Genomic DNA, 14,392 nt, shown 5'->3' on the forward strand with positions numbered 1-14,392 from the left:
ACCACCTAGGCTCTTGTCAGTTGGGAAATCTGCCCAAGTTTATTGTGTGTATTAATGAGTTAATTATTTCACATAGCCATGACCCAGTGACCAGCCCTGCATACTTCCTGTTAGGGCCACACTGTAAAACAAAAGATTTACTATAGCATATAACCATCATATGCCATTACCATCAGCAAGCAACCTTCTGTGGTAACAAACACCCACAACACAATTGCTGGACCATGCAAGCCAAAACAGAGATGGTTCCCTTCACAACCACAAGATTTATCAGCATTTTGTGTGGTGAAGGGTTTTAGAAGCTATGCCTGAAACCAGGACTAAGACCAAATATATGTTTCTTATTATGAATTGCAATCTTATAACCACTCTTTAGTTAAAATATAAGTCAATAAAGACAAAATTTAGCTATAGAATAACTGTATTTTTGTAAATCTGAGAACCAATTGCTTTTTTCTTTGTAAGTACCCCATTTTTATAACCTTAAATGAAAATAGTATTTATACAATTGTTTCCTCTGGATCACAGAAAAATATAAATGTAATATTGAATTTTGTATTGATTTAGAGATTAACAACCTAGACTATCAGAAGACTTGTTTCTGTGTGGCAGCTACATGAATTAAACAACTTTCCCTTTCTGGCTGCCTCCTTGTATGACAAATAAGTGTGTAGAATAAAACACCCTGCAGAGGGATGCTTGGGGCAGCAGGGGTACCACTCTGTAAAGAGCATGGTTTTCTGGGCACTCTATTGTACATCTGTAACTGGTGTGGAATGGTATTCAATGTAGACCATAGTTGAAAATTTATGAAAATAAAAGAAAAAGAAAAACTCTATTTTTAGAAGCTTTACATTCATCAAATTATTAAAAGTGAGGCCCAACTGATAGTCTAGTAGGTTTACAATTATTTAAAATTAACAGGAGAAATGTTTCATTTCTAGGGCTCTTTTCACAGCATTCTTTACCTCTTTGTTTCTCAGACTGTAAATCAGTGGGTTTAACATGGGAATCACTAGTGTGTAGAACACAGAAACTACTTTCTCCTGTTCTACAGAATACTGGGAACTTGGCTGGATATAATTAAAGCTTAAGGTACCATAGAATATCGTCACTGCAGTCAGGTGAGAGGCACAGGTGGAAAAGGCTTTCTGTCTGCCTGCAGCTGAGCGGATCTTCAAGATAGCAAGCACAATGAACAGGTAGGAAATCATCACAACCAAGAAGGTGGCCATAGCAATGACTCCAGAGAAGGTTAAGAGCAACAGTTCATTCATGGAGGTTTCAGAACATGACAGCTTTAGGAGTGAGGGAATATCACAGAAGAAGTGGTTAACAACATTCAACCTACAGAAGGACAGTCGACCCAAGCTTATTGTGTGTACTAGTGAGTTAATTATTCCACATAACCATGACCCAACAACCAGTCCTACACACTTCCCCTCAGACATGGCCACGCTGTAAAGCAAAGGATTTGCAATAGCCACATAACGATCATAGGCCATCACTGAGAGCAAGCAGCCTTCTGTGGTAACAAACACCCCAAAACACAAGTGCTGGACCATGCAAGCCAAAAAGGAGATGGTTCCCTTCACAACCAAGAGGTTTACCAACATTTTGGGTGCAATGGCAGATGCAAAGCATGCATCTACCAAAGCAAGGCAGCTGAGGAAGAAGTACATGGGTGTGTGGAGCATGGGAGTGATTCGGATTAAGAAGATCATGCCCAGATTCCCCACCAAGGCAATGGCAAAAACCACCAGGAACAGCACAAAAAGCACAACTTTCAGGTGAGCATCATTTGTCAATCCCAAAAGAATAAACTCAGTCACAACTGTGAAATTCTTTCCAGCCATTCGTTTATTTCTTTTTACAAGATCTGTTGTGAATAAAGACACAGAGGTTAGAATTTGTTCGGGAAAAATACATATAAGTATAAATGCACAGACAATTATTAATGTCAGTCTTTGAATAAAAATTACTGCTTTTTTGAACCTGAGATGTTTCATCCATAAAACTAGCAAGGGGACTAAGCGGTCTCCAATTTCATTTTAGCAATGTTGTTTTATATGATTATAATTCCATAGCAACCAATATGTGAAAAACAGTTTGTGTCTCACAGTTTCAGTCTGCTTCTAAAATGTCCACTTCAAAACCGAAGTTATACTAGCACTAAAAGATACTGTGATCACTGAAATTAATAGCATGTATAATATATACCATTAGAAAAAGTAAATAGTTATTCTATAGTGACCTCTTCTGATTATATTTGCTTTTAAGTAGAAAATTATTTAATGAGAAGAGTCTGTAAAGTTATATTTATTCCAAAGTTATATATAGCACTTATCTATAGTGACATAATTTGTAAGTAGCAAAGTGGCCACATCAGGAAGGATGTGGTGACATTTAAAAATGCCAAGGATTCTGGCTTCTGCGACCATGGGAAGCATTCGATGCCAGACCTAACTTTGAAACTCGTGAAACAAAATCCTATCTTTTGCACAATACCTATTAAAAGTAGCTAGGATTCTTGCTTCAGGACAATATTCCTCATGTTCATGGTAGAAGAACAGCCTTGGATAGTCATTAACTGTGAGACCTAGGACACTGAATCCCATATTTTGCATATCTGGACCATTTGGGGGCTTTGAACATTATCTGACATCTCAAATAATTTTTTAAAAAATTAAAAAAACTAATTCAGAATATAACTATAGATACTCACCAAATGCTCTGTAATAGTTCTTCTTGTTGTTCATCCTATAATAGATAGTTTAAACAATTTAAGTCTTTCTAGAAATACAATTTCTACTGGACGGTTGGATATCTACACTTGATATTTGAAGCTGTTCATATTTGTTTCAGAATTAACTGTCTTTTCTTCTCAAATTTGAGTATCATTTTATAAATTATAATATACAAATGGTGATGATTTGGGTTTATTTTTTAAGTTACACCATTTATCTATTTTAATTAAAACATTTCAATTGCCACAACAATACGAAGTAGGAATCCATTAATTCCATGTCAAAACCTATTGTTGACAATGGGTTTTATTTTATTGAACAAATTATTTAACTCTCCAGATCCAGGATATAATTATAATTACTTCTCCAAAAGTGCTTGGGAGGATTGAAGAAGGCAACTGCAATAAAATGTTTCCTGTTCATTGAGTATGAATTAAACACATAACAATTTACATAGTTGCATAGCTATAAGAAACACAGCTCACTAGAACAGTGATATGCATTTTTTGTGCGATATCTTTTGATACATGCTGATCAATATTAAACTTTAAAACCATTGCAATTGAACAGCATTTCTGTTTAATTAAGGACTTTTCTGCAATAATTAAGGACTATTTGTATTTGTTTATTTTAATAATCAAACAAATATCTCAAGTTATTTACAAACTAGCTTTGTTAAATATAAAATAAATAAAATAAACACCTATATTTTTTCTTGATATTTTATGTGCTCTTTAGAGATAATCGACGGATTTGACAATATGGAGAAGCACTTCCAACAAATATTCAAAACTGTATTTTTTTATTCATAGATCTAACACATGTTCTCTTTTCTGCTACTCTTAGACACTTAACCGAAAATTTTCTGTTAATAAAAGATAACTTCTACATATAAATTTTATTGTGAACTATAATTTAGAAAATAGAATGTTTAAAAGGTATTACAAATTAAATTAATTACACAAATATGAAACTATCCACTTTAGCAGCTAACTTTGATAACAGCATCATTAACTGGAATTATATAATAAGATATGGACTTAAATTACACGAAATTTAAAAATCCAAATACTGAAAAGATTCTTTCACATTTAAAATTTTCAATTATTTGTCAAATCAATGCTAAATACAAAAATGAAAAGAAATAAAAATACTTTAAAAAGAATGAATTTAACTTACCAAAGTGTATTAAAATGTTTAGGATATGACTTTATTTAGAATGTTTATATTCATCTCCAAGTTTTGTACTCTCATCTGAGAAAGGAAATCAGTTCATATATTTTTCTGAGATTTAAAATATATTTTAATGATAGATACCTAAATCATTCCAGGTTCTATAACAATTAAAAAAATAAACATGTAATAATGGTGTTACATCTGTAATTTTTTTCCTCAGTGAGAACAAATTTGAAAGATGAGACAAATATATATATACACACACACACACATACACACACACACACACACTTTATTCTAATGAGACCAGAATCCCTGCAGTTCAGACACTGATTACCCTAAAGTAACATCCACAACAAAAATTACATTTGATTGCATTCTGGTTTCTCAAGAGACTTTCTCAAGGTATTTCAGTTGAACTGATTTCTCTAAGATGTGTAATTTTAAAGAAATGTTACAGAGAATAGAAGACAACATAGAACCAAGGGTGAGAAAATGCTAGAACTATTGACTGTAAATAAGGAAAATCTGGCTTGAAAATGGCTGTTTTTTCTAAAATGTGGAGGAGAAATAATGCCCCACCACCTATATCCACACACTTCAGTTCAGATTTTAATTCTATATTCTATCTAAAGGGTAGAATGGCCATATGTTGCTCCTATCAGATATTTTATTTAGCTCTAATATTCTTATTCATTGAATGAATACTTCTTGAAGAACAAGAACAGTTGGACATTGTGTTTGGCACTAGAGAGAGAAAGATTTTAAAAACAAACAAGAAAAATGGCTAGACTTTCATTTCTAGCAAATAGAAGGATAGATATAACTTCACCTTCCTCAAAAAATATTTTAAAAAGAATGCATTGAAATGCTGAATATAAAAGTAAAACATATTATAACAATTGTAGATAACACATAAATAAATAAATAAAATTGTTACTGTTCTTAAAAGGAAGAAAAAGAAGAAACTCAAGAATAAACATAGACACCAACACCATGACTCTCAGCAGCAATTGCAAAATTATATAACTTTATAAGTGAGATTAAAATTGTTCAAAAGGTGCCGAGCCTTTGGGCCTAGGGGCAATATGGAATTCCACTAAAACACACATATAAATTTAGTGTCTGAAAAGAAACTGTCATTCTCATTAAAATTCTAACTAAATAAATCCCCTTATCAGCAAACCTTATAAGTAAACTTGCCCATCATGATCTGGTATTTTGCTAGGAAAGAAAATAAAAATAAAAAGCCTCATCTGTGAATCAGTAACCACAACATTTCCTCACACAGGTTGAAATTTAGATTTTGCTGAAAGCATTTAGTAGATGCTTCAAGCTGAAAAGTTAACATACAGTGGTCTGAGTTGGTAGCACTGTGGCTACTAGAAATGACATTCCAGGATTGTTGTACCGTTAAGGTGAACTTTCCATCCAATTATAAAACATAATAAGAAAGAACATCTCCAGTCCTGGCTGGCTTGCTCAGTGGATAGAACGTTGACCAGCATATGAACAGACGAGGTTCAATTCCCAGTCAGGGCACACAGGAGAAGAGACTATCTCTTTCTCTGCCCCCCTCTCCCCCTTCCCCTTCTGCAGCCAGTGGCTCAGTTGGTCCAAGCATTAGCCTCAGGTGCTAAAAATAGCTCAGCTGATTCAAGCCATCGGCCACAGATAGGGGATGCCAAGTGGATCCTGGTTGGGGTACATGAGGGAGTCTGTCTTTCTATCTCTCTCTTTTCACTTAAAAGAAAGAAAGAAAGAAAGAAAGAAAGAAAGAAAGAAAGAAAGAAAGAAGAAAGAAAAAAAAGGAAGGAAGGAAGGAAGGAAGGAAGGAAGGAAGGAAGGAAGGAAGGAAGGAAGGAAGGAAGGAAGGGAGGAAAGAAGAAAGAAAGAAAAGAAAGAAAGAAAGAAAAGAAAGAAAGAAAGAAAAGAAAAAAGGAAGGAAGGAAGGAAGGAAGGAAGGAAGGAAGGAAGGAAGGAAGGAAGGAAGGAAGGAAGGAAGGAAGGAAGGAAGGAAAGGAAGAAAGAAAGAAAGAAAGAAAGAAAGAAAGAAAGAAAGAAAGAAAGAAAGAAAGAAAGAAAGAAAGAATCTCTCTGTAGACAAGACTCCGAAAGAAATATATACATTTAAAATGTTTAAAAAAGGTAAAAAGGCAAGTTTCATAAGCTCTTTACCAAAAAGTCCAGGGTTATAGGCTGAATTACTGACAATGATCTAAGCCAGGGATCGGGGGAATGAATGAAAGAATAAATGAATGAATACCTAGGGGAAAAAAATCTAGCTAGTCAAAAAGAAGTTGTCTTTGTGCAGAAAACAAATGTAGTCTGTTGTTCCAGGGGGATTAGGTCATAATAAGTAATTATTTTGAGGAAGAAATGTTGAACCCAGCCATAACCAATTTTTAAAAGTACCCTGTAGAAAACAACAGAAAGCAGTCTCCATTCCTCCCTTAGTGCCCACCAAACCAGCTAACGCTTATGGAACATGGGCCCGCACAGTTAGCAGTCATATGAATTTACACTGACCTCCAGTGCACAAGGAACCACGGAATTCAAGTAGCAGAGATGCTGTTATCTGCCATCCAGAGTCCATTAAAAAGACAAAGGTCCATCAAAGAGGAGGATCCGGTTCCCAGATCAAATGTGGACACTTATGTGATTTATCAATCAAACTGTGCTAGATTAAAATTACTTTGCTTCCTCCAGCCCTTTTCTACATTCCTTTCCTCAGATGGCTTAGTTCTAAGACTGTCCAATCAGACCTTCTGAATTAGAATTCATGAATATGTATAGACCCTGCTCATCTTATTTTTAAAATTTGCTTCAAGCCTTTGGTTCCACGAGGTCGATGTGGGATTTCTTGCCCAGCTCCATTTTGTCTGCCTCATGAAATAAACCCATTTGCCTTGCCGGATACTCAGTGCTTTGTTGATTGGTTGCACATCCACTTGGACACATGAACTTGGATTCAAGAACAAGTTAAGTTGTTTATTTTTCTCCTCCCTTCTCCAATTCTCCATTATTATTCATTTTATCACCAAAGATTGTGACATCAAACCCAGCCAAACCAGTTCTGCCAAGTACAGGAAAAGTTTCCATCATTAGCAAAAATTTTTTAAATGAAACCTAAAAAGAAGGAAAAGGAAAAAGGGTTATGAAACAGAAAAGTGAAAAAGTCTTTCCCATATTTCCATGTTCAACTGAGTAGATCGTACTAGATTCATAGGATATGCAACTGACCACTGATCACTAGGAAGTCCATAAATGCAGCCAGAGTCACAGCTAAGATACTATAGAATGTTGAAGATATATTGTTAAGGAGCTGGACATTTCTAAAGTTCATATCTGTGCTTAATTGTGTTCAAATTTGCCTCAATTCTTACATATTTGGAAGTCATAGAGATGGAAAGCATGAGTAACATTTGTGAGAGATGAATTATACTATCTTGTACTAAATTTTGTTCTCAGTGAGGTTGTGCTGATCATTATCCAAGAGTGATGAGATACCAACTCAGGAGACACTACAATCAAGGCGGTCATTATAGTAACGCATCGCATTACAATAATTATTACAGGTTTATCATAGGAAAGAGTAAGGAATATATAATCACTCATTTAAAGATGAAGAACTCATTTCAATTCTTCTAGTTATCAATCACATAACTCTAGGCAAATTTCATGGCTTATCTGAGCTTGATGTCCTCGGAATATGAGAATAGTATATCTATTGAACACAGGTCAGTGATATATTTTTAACCTAGTACTTACTAAATATTTTTATTTCAATAATAATTTCAAAGAAAAAAATCTATATAATGTCATTCATAAATTTATCATGAATTTGGAACTGTGCCAGTTTTTTTGGGATAAAATTGATGTCAAAGTATTTCCCATAGTTACTTTAATCATTGACTCTGTGAGTGAGTACATTTATATCATGTAGATCCCCATGGACTTTTAAGATCATTTCTGTTTAGTTTCTCTCCTTGAATTGTCCCTCACGTTTTCTCACTAGGGAATGTGTAGGGTGTCCTGGGTAATTAGCAGGCACCACAAGGCAATATTTTTTAAATCTCTCAGATAATTTGATCATGAATTATATACCACTTCCTCAGGGAACATCCCAAAGAGGAAGTATAAATTCTTTCTACTTAAAGAAAATATAAGAGTAATTTGGGAGAAGAAAATTTGATTTTTCATTAAAGGTGAGTGGATAGGAATTGTGTTTTTATTATCACCTGAGTGTTGGTAATTTCCCATGATTACTGACTTGTGATTATGGACACTCTTAGGGTCACTGACAACTGTTTCTAAAATACCACAAAAATTCATTATCTCCTTTGTTAGCTGAGGTTCCCTGACATAGAATGATGTTCTTGGAGTATTAAATCCTATGGATTGAGTAGATATCATAGATCCAATTGATTTATGAAAATTGATAGCAGCACTTGAATGTTGTAAGAGAAGAAGAAGTTAACAATATTTGAGAAACCATCACTGATCTCATCTGTTAGAATCTATTAAAGTTAGGATTTCCAGTAAAATATAGGATTCCTAATTATATTTTATAATAATTTTAATATGGTATTTAATATTTGATAAACATTTTGTTTAAATATATACACTGTGATTTTTGAAAAATGTATTTTAATATACGTATTACCCATGCAATATTTTATAAACTGAAAATAATTTTAATGTAAGGATATATATATATGTATATATACCATTTATAAGAGTAAACTCCCATGATAAAATTGCAGGGTTGTTTTGTTTTTGTTTGTTTTTTTTCCTTATTGCTGCTCACAACTTGGTTTGTTTTTTCAGAATAAGCTTTACAAACTGACAATATTGTACACTAAAAATCTTGAATAGGGTATATTTCATATTAAATATTCTTACCACAATAAAATTAAAATGTAAATTTCAAAAAAAATTGGATAAAATAATCTAGTCATCTTCCAAGAAAAGTAATAATTGACACTAACAATGGAGATAAACTCAAACACTAGAATGAGTCTTAGCAAAGCATTGAAAACTTCAACATGGTAGGATTGTTACTGAAATTCTGAATCCCTTTGCCTGACCCAGTGCATCTCCCATTCTGCAGGACAACCCCAGCATAGCAGGTCTTGTAACACATGTACGTTCTTATGTGTCAGAGGAAAGAACCTGAAAGCTGAGGAGGATCAATGGAGAAGCAGCGACTTCCTCTAGCAAAGAGGGACAGACGTTCTCAACAGTCTCCATAGTTGCCTCTCCACTTCCCCTCTATTCATTATTCTTTGAATCAGGCTGGCTAAATGGACACCGAAAACATGATAGGTTCCTAGAATTCGGACAACAGTGGCTCCTGATTCAGCTTTTCAAAACTGTAAGTTTGGACTTTGTGCTGGGCTCCCTGAAGCTTCTACCTAAAAGTTGTCCAGTCTAAAACTGAGCAATACGTGACACAATTCTATTTTGTATTTTAACTGGTTGAATATTTTGAACTCCAATTACTCCTCCATTGAAAAATCATGTTTATAGAGATCCATATTTTCACCGAAGAGAAACTCAGAGTGAGAGGAAGGAAACACAAGTGTATTGAGCTAAAGGAGCTTCACTATCTTTAATCAAAGCAGTTACATTTCATTTTCCTGACTTCCCATGTAAATTTCATAAAATAAAGAGGTCAATACTTATTGAAATATGTGAAAATCATGTCATTATATTCTATGTATTAAATATATATCAAATATTGCAGTATTCAAGAAATAGACAGTAATACAAGATACAATAAATGCTCAAATAAATACTTTAATGCTTTATTTACCCTCATATTTACAATAGAGGAATTAATTAATGCATATAAATAACATATTAGAGGAAAGGAAGCATATATAATTAAATATTCAAAAGGGCTGAATAATGATAGAAACCATGTATTTTAACATAACTAGAATCAGATTTTATGCCTCTTGAAGCTTACAGTAATTTAAAAATAACTTAAAAATTATCTATGTAAATTCAAGCATAAATATGAATATTAACTTACAATGGAAAACAATTTTAATTTTAGCTGTCAGTGAACAAGTAGTCACAATATAAAATTATTAACATAATATTTTTATTTGTAAAATTCAGAACATATCTCAGTATATTGAGTGGTAAGAGAGTTCTCAGAAGACATTTCAACACAAGAGTAGATAACATTACTCAATGATAAATTTGACTCATAAATACATGCACTAAACATTAAGTAAAGTATTATGAATTCTATCTTTTGTTAGCTAGATTCTACAAATGTTTGCACACATGCCAATGCACTATGATGTTAGTTGAATGTGATGATGTCCAAGTTGGAATGGGAAGAGAAAGTGAGCTTGTTTGAGGTTACAATATATCTTACATTTGCAACTTTTACGAAGACATATCATTTTATGAGTGTATTGCTAAGACCACACCTAGGGCTTTAAACGTGCAAATGAGGTACCCAAAATCTTAAACCTCATTAACTTTATATTATCTCTATTTCTTTGAAAAATCAAAATTCTATAAGATTTGTTAAACAAAAATATAAGGGTATTAAAGAAAAATTGTGATGCCTTCTTACAGTTGAAATAAATATTTCTACTATATATATAGCTTTAAAAAAATCAATGGATATTTTCCAAGCATTGTTGACTCTACCTAGAATCTTTACAACATTGTGTGTGTTTCATGTGCGTCTCTTCTCTTGGAAAGTAAAAGACTCTATCAGTTATTTTAATTTTAAAAAATCAGATGTGGGAATTGTTTTCCATTGTCTATTTTGAAAAAAAAAAGTTCAACCTGTCTGCAAATATTATATGTTGTTTAGCTGACACTACGTGAAAACACATAACAACTCCTCTGTTTCTTTACAGGAAATCAAACTGGAGAAAATGAGTCAACAGAATCTAACAGCGCTGACTGAGTTTATTCTGATAGGAGTCACCCAGCAGCCTGAGATGCAGGTTCCACTTTTCATAGCTTTCTCCATCATCTACACAATCACAGTGGTAGGCAACTTGGGCATGATTATCTTGACCCAGGTGGACTCCCGCCTACACACACCAATGTATTTTTTTATCAAACACCTGGCTTTCATTGACCTTGGAAATTCCACTGTTATTTGTCCCAAGATGCTGGTAAATTTTGTCGTGGATCAAAATATCATTTCATATTATGCCTGTGCCACACAGTTGGCTTTCTTTCTTATGTTTATTATCAGTGAATTTTTCATCTTGTCGGCCATGGCCTATGACCGCTATTCAGCCATCTGTAACCCTTTGCTTTACAATGTTATTATGTCCCAGAGGCATTGTTATGTGCTGGTGGGTATTCCATACCTCTACAGTACCTTCCAGGCTCTAATGTTTACTATTAAGATTTTTTCATTGACCTTTTGTGGTTCTCCTGTCATAAACCATTTCTACTGTGATGATGTTCCCTTGTTACTTTTGCTCTGTTCAAATGCACAAGAAATAGAATTATTGATCATATCATTTTCAGCATTTAATTTGCTTTCTTCTCTGCTGGTAGTTTTGGTATCCTACATTCTGATTCTGAAAGCCATATTTCGAATGCATTCTGCAGAGGGCAGGAAAAAAGCGTTTTCCACATGTGGTTCTCATCTGACTGTGGTGGTTGTATTCTATGGGTCTCTATTATTTATGTACACACAGCCCAAATCCATTCACTCCTTTGATACTGATAAAATGGCCTCTGTGTTTTACACTTTAGTGATCCCTATGCTTAATCCCTTGATCTACAGCTTAAGAAACAAAGAGGTTAAAAATGCCTTCCATAGGGTCTTTAAGAATCAATGCAAACTTTTTACTTAATATTTAATATGGAATATTATTCTAAAAAACTCTGATAAAGGCCAATGTCACTTAGTATTTCTAATATATATAATTACATTTTTTACTCTGGAGCGAAAACTAATTATAATGCACAAATAGATTGTTTCCCTAATATTCAGCCAAATTCTCATATTTTAGATCTCAATTAAATAATACTTTCTTTTTAGCATTTCTTGCTTTTGAGTCAATGTTTCCTTTAGTAATACTATAGAACCTGACATTTATCCAGGTGAAACACTTACTAAATTCTACCTCTGTAAACTATGTGTCTGTTGCTATTTTTTTATTGTTATTATTATTTTTTTAAGTCAGGGATCTTTTCAAGTTTGTTTTTGTTCTATTTTCTGAACCTAATACAGCAGTGTAAATAAAGTGGTTCTCTTGCAAACAGCATATGTTTGGATCATGATTTTTTTAAAAAAATATCTATTCTGCCAATCTTGCTTTTGGAGAATTTTATTCATTTACATTTAAACTAATGACAGATAATGATGTCATACTTGTGACACGTTGCTCTTGGTTTCCCATATATTATCTCTTTCTCCTGTTGCTCATCTTTTCCTCCATTACAAGTCTCTGAGTTTGTGGTCATATTAAATTGGGCATGCGCACTGTGAAAGTACACAAGGCTGTTAAAAGATGATCAGGGAATTGTAATCTGAACAGTTCCAGAGCACACACAGGGCAGGAAGACATTAGAGTTTCAATATCTGGAGAATACAGTTCTTGTTTAACACCCAGTTATCCAGTACAGATTTCAGAAGAAAAATTTACTTGACTCCTACTCATATACTTTAAGACTTTATTTATTCATTTTAGAGAAAGAGAACGAGAAAGAGAGGGGGAAGGAGGAGCAGGAAGCATCAACTTCCATATGTGCTTTGACTAGGCAAGCCCAGGGTTTTAAACCAGTGACCTCAGCATTCCAGCTCAGTGCTCTGTCCACTGTGCCACCACAGGTCAGGCATATAGATTTGAAATAAGCCTCAAAAAGAGCTATCTGATCCTTGTTTAAAGCATTGAATTTTTTTTTCTGGAAGACAGAAAAGTATAATAGCACTCATTATCAAAATCACAAAATTCACCATCCATCACAAATACTAGACATATGCAAGAGCAGGAACATGTGTTACCCAGGAGATCGTTAATGTAGATCTTGAAGTAACAGTGCCGATAGGATTATCAGGCAAAGAGTTTAATACCAATATTTGTAGTGCAAGCACTGACATTTGTGTTTGCTTTTTATCTTTTCATAATGCAAGTTCCTGACTTAGATTTTGGATGACTAAGGCATCAATTTCAAAGAGGCATCCACTTGAAAAGAATGCTGTGTATATTTTTTTCAAATACAGTTTGCATTAAATGTTATTTTGTATTAGTTTCAGGTGTACAATATAGTGGTTAGATAATCATATACTTTACAAAGTGCTCCCCCGGATATATATATCAAGTGCCCACTTGGCATGATATGTAGTTATAACAATATTGTTTATTAATTCCCTATGCTGTACTATATATCATTGTGACTATTTTATGATTACCAGTTTGTACTTCTTAATCCCTTCAACTTTTTTCAGGGCACCCTTGTTCACTGTTCGTGGGAATGCAGACGGGTGCAGCCACTGTGGAAAACAGTATGGACAGTTCTCCAATAATTTAAAATGGAGCTTCTTTGCAACCCAGCAATTCCACTTCTGGGTATATAGCAGAAGAAACCCAAAACACTAATTTGAAAGAACATATGCACCTCTGTGTTTATTGCAGCATTATTTACAATAGCCAAGCTATAAAAGCAACCTGTATGTTCATCAATAGATGAGTGGATAAAAAATGTGGTTGTATATATATGCCGTATACAATGGAATATTAGTCAGCCATTCAAAAAAAAGAATAAAATCTTACGATTTACAACTGTGTGGATGGACCTAGAGGGTATTACGCTAACGTAAAATGTCAGACAGAGCAAGACAAATACCACGTGATTTCACTTATGTGGAATCTAGAGAGCAAAATAAGTGAACAAACAAAAGAGAAACAGGCTCATAGATACAGAAATCAGACTGATGGTTGTCAGAGGGGTAGGGGTTTGAGGGATTAGGGGAAAGACTGCTATCTGGAGTAAACACACTCTGCCACCACACAACAGGCCTCCTTTGTTTTGGAGATTTTGGTTGGTTTCAATAATTGTCAATTTAGGCTACTTGCTTGTTCCCTCTTTTGTGTTTTAAATTCCCACTCTTATTATTTAAGTATACCAATAAAGAGTAAGCCTAGGAAATCCTAGACTCCTATACTAGAGACCAGTAAAAGCAGAACCCCAGGCCCTAGTGGGTTGAAGCTGAGAAAGAGGAAAGCCTATTGTGTCTCCCTTGGCAACTGGCAGGTCGGTATAAACCGCCGACACCCCCGACTGCCTCATCCCTATGAGACAGCTGACAGGCTAAACCCCTTCCCAGGTCTATGGGTGGACACCAAGGAGAGCCGAACTGAAAACACAAGCTGGTCTGTTCTAAAAGGAAAATTTATTTAAAACTCCTAGGTGAGCCTGGCCTGTGGTGGGACAGTGGATAAAGCATCAACCTGGAACACTGTGGTCGC

The 14,392-nt window shown here is 34.3% G+C and overlaps 2 protein-coding genes across 2 annotated transcripts; one reads left to right on the plus strand and one right to left on the minus strand.

Annotated features, from left to right (window-relative positions):
- Window positions 1–917: 917 nt before the first annotated feature.
- OR5J2 (olfactory receptor family 5 subfamily J member 2) lies at window positions 918–1,871 on the minus strand. Its single transcript, XM_066253943.1, has one exon. The coding sequence runs from the start codon at window positions 1,854–1,856 to the stop codon at window positions 918–920; it is 939 nt and encodes a 312-aa protein (XP_066110040.1). The 5' UTR covers window positions 1,857–1,871.
- An 8,960-nt stretch (window positions 1,872–10,831) lies between these two features.
- OR8K5 (olfactory receptor family 8 subfamily K member 5) lies at window positions 10,832–11,773 on the plus strand. Its single transcript, XM_066253945.1, has one exon. It carries the CDS (start codon window positions 10,832–10,834, stop codon window positions 11,771–11,773), a length of 942 nt encoding a protein of 313 aa, XP_066110042.1.
- The last annotated feature ends 2,619 nt before the right edge of the window (window positions 11,774–14,392 follow it).

This window comes from Saccopteryx bilineata, chromosome 1 (assembly GCF_036850765.1).
Source record: "Saccopteryx bilineata isolate mSacBil1 chromosome 1, mSacBil1_pri_phased_curated, whole genome shotgun sequence".
In the NCBI taxonomy this organism is placed as follows: Eukaryota; Metazoa; Chordata; class Mammalia; order Chiroptera; family Emballonuridae; genus Saccopteryx; species Saccopteryx bilineata.